The sequence below is a fragment of the Squalius cephalus genome, assembly GCF_949319135.1.
Source record: "Squalius cephalus genome assembly, chromosome: 23".
Lineage (NCBI taxonomy): Eukaryota > Metazoa > Chordata > Actinopteri > Cypriniformes > Leuciscidae > Squalius > Squalius cephalus.
Window position 1 is genome coordinate 10,311,327 of NC_137144.1, and position 8,652 is coordinate 10,319,978.

The 8,652-nt window shown below is 40.0% G+C and overlaps 1 protein-coding gene across 1 annotated transcript; it reads right to left on the minus strand.

Moving 5' to 3' along the window:
- Window positions 1–5,058: 5,058 nt before the first annotated feature.
- On the minus strand, window positions 5,059–7,307 carry kcnj11 (potassium inwardly rectifying channel subfamily J member 11). Its single transcript, XM_079860070.1, has one exon. The coding sequence runs from the start codon at window positions 6,995–6,997 to the stop codon at window positions 5,852–5,854; it is 1,146 nt and encodes a 381-aa protein (XP_079716196.1). The 5' UTR covers window positions 6,998–7,307; the 3' UTR covers window positions 5,059–5,851.
- Window positions 7,308–8,652: the final 1,345 nt, after the last annotated feature.

An 8,652-nucleotide genomic window follows, 5' to 3' on the forward strand; every position in this document is an offset into this window, starting at 1 on the left:
CTTTTGTGCCGGTTTTTCAAAGCAAAATAGGTTTGGATCATCCTGATCCAGAAACACACTTTTCAGATTATCAAATCTGGATTAGCAGTGCTCCAAATGGCCTTACATTTCACAATGTAGGCTGCTGGCTAGCTAAACAACAGCAGGTAGAAGAATGTGGGTCACTTTAAATGTTTTATTTTGAGAGAAATAATAATAATAAAAAAAAAACATGAACAAACAAACATCCCCTTCCATTTTCAATTTCCTTAAAACAATCATACCCCTACGAGTTCACTAAAGGGACATGGTGATGAAAAAAATAAATAAAAAAATGTCCAAGAGCTCAACGTGAACTGAAGAAAACACATGCAAATTAAGAAAACATCTTCATCAGTTTGACAACACATGTGCTGCAAATACTCACAATGCAACCAAATACAGAAATGTGCTGCAAATTCTCACAATGCAACCAAATACAGAAACGCCCTGCAAATACTCACAACGCAACCAGAAACATAAACGCCCTGCAAATACTCACAACACAACCAGAAACAGAAACACGCTGCAAATAGCACAGACCACAACAGAAATGTGTTAAAAGGAACCCCAACAAGTGACGAACCTGGCTTGGACATGCTTATTGTTCAATGTCTACTCATCTGTGGTGTTGTCAATGACCTGAAAGGTGAGTTGTTGTTGTTTTTTACATCCTGATCGTATGTGCATTGTAAGTATTTGCAGCATGTTTCTGTATTTGGTTGCGTTGTGAGTATTTGATAGATTGGGTAAACCCAGCCTGATCTGCCGGCGATTTGATTTCGCCCTGCAGCTCAGGCTGGAAACTTGTACATTTATCTCTGTTGCTTCCTTTACAAATTTGCGGGAACCAATCACAAACTGGCTTATCCACCTGGCGCGCTATTGGCGGGTTTAATCCAATCCAATTCCAGAGCCGTTACGGCTCTGTCCAATTCTCGACGATGCTCGATGGCATCTTTTTAGCAAACAAATCACTCGAGTGGGTGTAAATACCTCTAACTTTCATGTTTTTTTTTTTGCATAACCTGTAAAAGGCCACGTTTCCTGCCTGGAGTTTTCGCGTCGCTCTTCAAAGTACGGCACCCGGATCGTTGGTCTGATTGGTTGAAGGACTATCCAATTGTGTACAGAGTCATTTGAACTATGCCCGCTGATCACGCCTCTTGTGCAGTAGAAAATACAGAGCACACTCCCCAGACCAATGTTCAATCTTAAAAGATTGAGCTTGGTCTGGTGATAGCCAGACTAATTATTTCCAGCATGTTTCTGTATTTGGTTGCGTTGAGTTTTTGCAGGGCGTTTCTTTATTTGGTTGCGTTTTGAGTATTTGCAGCACGTGTTGTCAAACTGATGAAGATGCAGGGTGTTTCTGTATTTGGTTGCATTGTGAGTATTTGCAGCAAATTTCTGTATTTGGTTGCATTCTGAATATTTGCAGGGCGTTTCTGTATTTGGTCCCGTTGTGAGTATTTGCAGCGTGTTTCTGTATTTCGTTGTGTTGTAAGTATTTGCAGCGTGTTTCTGTCAAGTCAAGTCATCGTCATTTATATAGCGCTTTTAACAATATGAATAGTTTCAAAGCAGCTTTAAAGTGATAATAGGAAATTACAGTAACAAAGATTGTTTTGGCTTTACAGCAGCTCTAGGATAAAGTTATTGTCCAGCTAAAGTTAGTTTTGATTGATTGACTTCCGTTGCGAAGATCATTAGTTATTAACTTAGGGGCCGCTAATACGCAACCATTCTAACAGAAAACTGCAAAATTTGTCGTCGTGCCCAGGCATTCACCTTCATCAGATCTGGATACAGCCTGGATCCGGCAGACTGCGGTAAACCTTGGTATAAAATGAGATACTAATTTTAGTGTAGACGCCATCCTTCTTATGATGTAACAAGTATCAGGATTTATGGGAAGTGTTCCCGGTTCCGGCTGACCTAAACTATGCAGCCTAACATTAAATTATAGAAGTCTATAATGTGTTATGTGTATTCTAGGCCAAAGATATGTGTTTTTAGTCTAGATTTGAACTGACAGAGTGTGTCTGCTTCCCGGACAATGTTAGGAAGACTGTTGCAAAGTTTTGGTGCTAAATAGGAAAAGGATCTACCGCCAGCAGTCGATTTTGATATTCTAGGTATTATCAACTGGCTGGAATTTTGAGATCGCAATAGACGTGAAGGACTATAATGCGTTAAGAGCTCGCTCAAGTACTGCGGAGCTAAACCATTTATTACTTTGTAAGTAATAAGCAATATTTAAAAATGTATACAATGTTTAATAGGGAGCCAATGCAGTGTTGACAGAACCGGGCTAATATGGTTGTCATGATTCATGTCTGTGTTCCCCTGTCTTGTCCCATGTTTAACAGTTCCCCGTTATGTTGATTAGTTTCCTCAGGTGTTTCTGATTAGTCATGCCCCCTTGTTATCTTGTTTAGCTTGTTTGTTACCCTGTTACCCTGTGTCTTGTGTCAGTGTATGTGGGTTCTTGACTTTGTAATGTTGTTTGTCCTGTTCCCGATTCCTGTTCCATATAGTCTAAGTCTGTCTAGTTTTGAGTTTATTTAATAAAGCTGTTGCATGTGGATCCTGCTTCCTCCTTTGATTCAGCCTGCATCATTACAGAAGAACCCACCACAAATGGATCTATCAGCAGGCAGCAGCTTTGGGGAGTCTCCAGTCAAGAAGGCGGCCATGCCTAATTCTGGTTCCCAGGATGGCCGCCTCCACGCTTCCTGAGCCTCTTTCTGTTCCACATCAGCCCTGCCGAGCCCGAGCTTCACGTCACGTCTGCCGATCCAGAGACTGTTCTCGTCACTTCTGCCAAACCAGAGACTGTTCACGTCACTTCTGCCGATCCAGAGACTGTTCACATCACGTCTGCCGATCCAGAGACTGTTCACGCCACGTCCACCGATCCAGAGTCTGTTCAAGTCATGTCCGCCAAGCCAGTGTCTCCGGACAAGATGGCCGCCACCGAGCCAGTGCCTCCGGACAAGTTGGCCGCCGCCACGTCGTCTGAGCCCTCAGCAGAGATGGCCGCCGCCACGCCTGAACCTGAGCCCTCAGCAGAGATCCGCCACGCCTGAACCTGAGCCCTCAGCAGAGATGGCCACCGACACGCCTGAACCTGAGCCCTCAGCAGAGATGGCCGCCGCCACGCCTGAACCTGAAACCTGAGTATTTGCAGCGCATTTCTGTATTTGGTTGTGTTGTGAGTATTTGCAGCGCGTTTCTGTATTTGTTTGCATTGTGAGAATTTTCAGTGTGTTTCCGTATTTGGTTGTGTTGTGAGTATTTGCAGCATGTTTCTGTATTTGGTTGTGTTGTGAATATTTGCAGCGTCTTTCTGTATTGGTTGCATTGTGAGTATTTGCAGTATGTTTCTGTATTGGTTGTTTTGTGAGTATTTGCAGTGTGTTTCTGTATTGGTTGTGTTGTGAGTATTTGCAGTGTGTTTCTGTATTGGTTGTGTTGTGAGTATTTGCAGTGTGTTTCTGTATTTGATTGCGTTGTGAGTAATTTGCAGTGTGTTTCTGTATTTGGTTGCATTGTGAGTATTTGCAGTGTGTTTCTGTATTTGGCTGCATTGTGAGTATTTGCAGTGTGTTTCTGTATTGGTTGTGTTGTGAGTATTTGAAGTGTGTTTCTATATTGGTTGTGTTGTGAGTATTTGCAGTGTGTTTCTGTATTTGGTTGCGTTGTGAGTATTTGCAGTGTGTTTCTGTATTGGTTGTGTTGTGAGTATTTTCAGTCTGTTTCTGTATTGGTTGTGTTGTGAGTATTTGAAGTGTGTTTCTATATTGGTTGTGTTGTGAGTATTTGCAGTGTGTTTCTGTATTTGGTTGCGTTGTGAGTATTTGCAGCATGTTTCTGTGTTGTGTTGTGAGTATTTGCAGCGTGTTTCTGTATTTGGTTGCGTTGTGAGTATTTGCAGTGTGTTTCTGTATTGGTTGTGTTGTGAGTATTTGCAGTGTGTTTCTTTATTGGTTGCGTTGTGAGTATTTGCAGTGTGTTTCTGTATTGGTTGTGTTGTGAGTATTTGCAGTGTGTTTCTGTATTTGGTTGCGTTGTGAGTATTTGCAGTGTGTTTCTGTATTTGGTTGCGTTGTGAGTATTTGCAGCGCGTTTCTGTATTTGGTTGCGTTGTGAGTATTTGCAGCGTGTTTCTGTATTTGGCTGCATTGTGAGTATTTGCAGTGTGTTTCTGTATTTGGTTGCGTTGTGAGTATTTGCAGTGTGTTTCTGTATTTGGTTGCGTTGTGAGTATTTGCAGCGCGTTTCTGTATTTGGTTGCATTGTGAGTATTTGCAGTGTGTTTCTGTATTTGGTTGCATTGTGAGTATTTGCAGTGTGTTTCTGTATTTGGTTGCGTTGTGAGTATTTGCAGTGTGTTTCTGTATTGGTTGTGTTGTGAGTATTTGCAGCACGTGTTGTCAAACTGATGAAGATATTTTCTTCAGTTTCAGCGTGTTGAGCTCTCTCAACCACCGTACTCATGTGAGCCACAACCAAAACAAACAAATACACGATCAATAACAATGCAATTGTTAGAAACCATACTTTTGACTTTTTCATCTCTGAGGATTGTGCCAATATAATATGCAGTGATTAAAAAATACTTTAAATTAAAATATTATTTTTGTTTGATATTTGCAGCTGATTGGGGAATTATTTGATGGTATCTTTTTTTTCTTTACTGTTCTGAAAAGCATAATAGGTAGCCTAATATGTGCTTTGTTACGTTAATGGTTTAAATTAATCAATAGCAAAATAAAGATATAAATGTGCATATATTGTAAAATTTTTGTTTTGCACATGATACAAATGTTGTAATTATACACATTTATATTTTTATTTTGCACATGATACAAACGTACATAATAACAATTATATTATATAACCAATTTTAAAGTTTTATTACATATTTGTTACTGAAATCCACCCTTCTGCTGGGATCAAAAACAAGATTGGATTTTGTGATATAATATAACCCATATTAAAAATGGTATCCAATCCGATAGCCGAAATCCGGTCAGATTACTTTTTAACAACTGGGCCCAGAAGATATGTGGGTCAACTTCAGATCTAGTACTAGGCCACAAGGTGGAAGCATTTCTCAAGTAATGCGTTGTTACGCTTATACATGACACTAATTTACTCGTTCTAGAGCGGTGCCTTAGCTCATGAATATTGATTATGATAAGTGACTCCCGGGTCACTTCAGGACGGTTGCCACGCAACATCGTCATGCGCTAATTATATTTTGGTGAATCAGAGTAGGATTCACAGCACCGACATGTGGGCCAATCCATTAATATTCAAAGGGTAAACCTTTAGCCATACTGTAGCTATACTGTAAGGTCTGTCCTGTGCATTACAAAGCAATTCAATACAAACAAGCTGGTTTATTTATAACAAGGCATAAAACAGGGTATTAAACGTCATGCGCTTCTTCAAAGCATGTGCATAGTCATTCACTTCCTGAGACCTTAATTCAAACGTGCATATTTCTCAATAAGAGGTAATTCATAATAAAGAAAAGTTACAACAGTGCATCCTATTTCTTGGATCCAAACGAAAATATTATATAATAATATATATTATATCTATATTTTTTAACTATACATACAAACGTAATATTTCACCATTAACCTCCTGAGACTTACCACATAATTAAAAAAAAAAAAAAAAAGTTGTCCACTGCAGTGGACATATGCACACCGTTTTGTTGTTAAATAGCTATATTTGGATGTCAGTTATTTTTATTCCAATACAGTTGTTTGAAATAGACAATAAAGCGTCTCAGGAGGTTAACGACAGAACAGATTCATGTTTCTTTTGGTGTGCTGATCTTGATTCTTCTCCTCACTGATGCGCCTGCTCTGTTGGACTCCTGCAGTTTAAACCTCTCCAATCCTCCCGCCTCATCCAGAGCTCGCGCGCTGCAGCTTGGCGTGGACACTTTAACGGTGTTCCCAAACTTAGAATAGTCCACAGCATACATCCCATCTTCTTGAGACACCGTAGGCACAAACCTCTGACCCCATAATATCTCCTCGGACAGGTAAGAGGTCCGCGCTTGTGTGGTGATGCCGGTGGTCTCCACAACCCCCTCCAGTACGACGACCACCTCAATGTCCTCGTGCAGCAGATCAGCCGCCGATAGATCATACAGCGGGCTGTTTTTGTCAATCACGTGACAGATGATGAGGGGTGACACCAGAAAGATGCTGTTGGTGCCCACCGGGTTGTCCATCTGGATGTCTATCTGATCCAAAGGCACCATCTCGCCTTCATTGGTGACGGTTTTCCGCACCACCTGCATGTGGATGGCGGCACTGATGATCATGCTCTTCCTCAAGTCCCCGAGGCGAAACATGAAGCACAGCTTGTTGTTTCTGACGGTTATAACCGCGTGTTTGCTGAAGATGAGCGTTTCCGCTCGCCGGTTTGCTTGCGCGGTTTTCATGAAGATGCATCCCAACATGATGGCATTGATCAGCAAGCCGACTATGTTCTGAATGATCAGTATCACGATGGCCGATAGGCACTCCTCAGTGACCATCCGTCCGCCAAAACCGATGGTCACCTGAACTTCAATGGAGAACAGAAAGGCTGAGGAGAACGAGTGGATGTCTGTTACACACGGGACAAAGTCGTCACCTTTCGGGTCCAGATCTCCGTGCGCGAAGGCGATGAGCCACCAGACCATCCCGAACAATAGCCAACTGCACAGAAAGGACATAGTGAAGATCACCAGAGTGTGAAGCCATTTTAGATCCACTAGAGTGGTGAAAACGTCTTGAAGAAACCGTCCTTGTTCGCGTATGTTCGTGTGCGCGACGTTGCACGTCCCGTTCTTGGCGACGAATCGCGCCTTCCTCGGTTTAGTCTTAAATTTGGGCTGTAACACATTCTCCGCCAACCGAGTCAAGAAATAGTCATCGGGAATGAGTCCTTTTCTGGACAACATAGCTGGTCCATACTACAGTTTCGCGGCTGCGCTATTAAGTTGTAACATGGCAAGTGCGCTCATCTTCAGTGCGCGCCGCGCTCGGTGTCCGTTCACGCGCTCACATGAGGGTATAGGAGGTCCCGTGGGAAGACGACACTTTTAGTGATCCGGCTGCCGCTGTCAGTCAACTGCAACCGGATATTTTCTCGCACATCCTCAGATGTGACTTCAGAAAGACTCATTCAGCACAGGGCATGCGTGCTAAACGCGAACTTAACCACAGTGAGAAGAGAACCCACTCTGCGTTTACAATTAAAAGACAGGCTACTATAGTACTACACTTCTATAATCATGTAATAGTTAGGGCTCCAGTTCTAAAGAGACAAACTACTACTAGTCAGCAATGCTGTACTACACTATAGCTTGCTACACTTTACTCTGCATTAACAATATAACTTTTTACCTATTAAAAAGAGCATTTCTTTTTTCATTTCTAACTTCGGTAACACTATTTTAATTTATAATTTACTATAGTAATAACTATAATTAGGCATAATTGCACGCAACTAACCCTAAACCAAACTCTATTCCTACCCTAACCCTATAGTAATTACTGTTCATGTAATTAATTAATATTACTAGGTAAATGTATTTTTTTAATTGCATTTTTTATTTTTATATTTAAAAGATTAGCATACCATATTACAGACGACAAAGCTGTACTGGACTATCTTGCTAATATATTGTTACACTGCATTAACAATAAAAATCAGTGTGTGAGTGCAAGTTTGCATGAGACAAACTACACTAAGTTATATAATAACCTATATACTATAACTGAACTACACTGTAGCTTACTATACTATGCTAATTAACTGTGAATTAGCAACACATTTAGCTTTTAAAGGCTACAGACTACAGAATAAAATACAAAACAGTGATTCATTTCCTAGCCTATATACTATACTGTGACAGTATGATATATAGGCTAGGAAATTAATCACTATTTACTGTGCTATACTTCACTCTTCATTAACAATACAAAAAAAAAAATAGGGCTGTAGTGAATAATTATATATAAATAATTCTGTAGTATATACTACACAAACGCAATAGCACACTACCCTACAGAAATTCTGTGCTTACTACACTATAGCAGACAACAGTGCTGTGTACTACTATATGATGCTCTTCATTACCAATAAACATTTAGCATCAGTTCTAACTACAGTATATTATACTACAGCTAACAATACTGTCTTAAAATACGTTACAATAATAGTGAAGTAAGTCATAGAATTCACAAAACATGTATTCATGTTTTATTGGGGATATGAAGTACATACTAGGTCCTAGATCACATAATTTTCACAAGTCACAACTTTTAAAACAGTATTTGTCTACTTAAAGCTTTTTCAGAAGTAAGTTTTGTTAGCTGAACAATCAATATGTTGCCTTGTTTTCATTCCGGTCATAAATTAAATAAGCCACAATCCTGACTAAGATATATACTTCAGTAATGTAAGGTTGTTAACTATACAAGTTGAACTATAAATATTTGTTTAAATTATAATATATAATATATCATTAATATATAATCTATATAAAAATCTGTATTTTTTTATATAATAAAAAAAATAATGAAAACGGAAAGATAAAAAAGGGCATACAGG

Coding starts and splice junctions, on each gene's coding strand:
- kcnj11 (XM_079860070.1), bottom strand. CDS start 6,997: ATGTTGTCCAGAAAAGGACTCATTCCCGATGACTATTTCTTGACTCGG.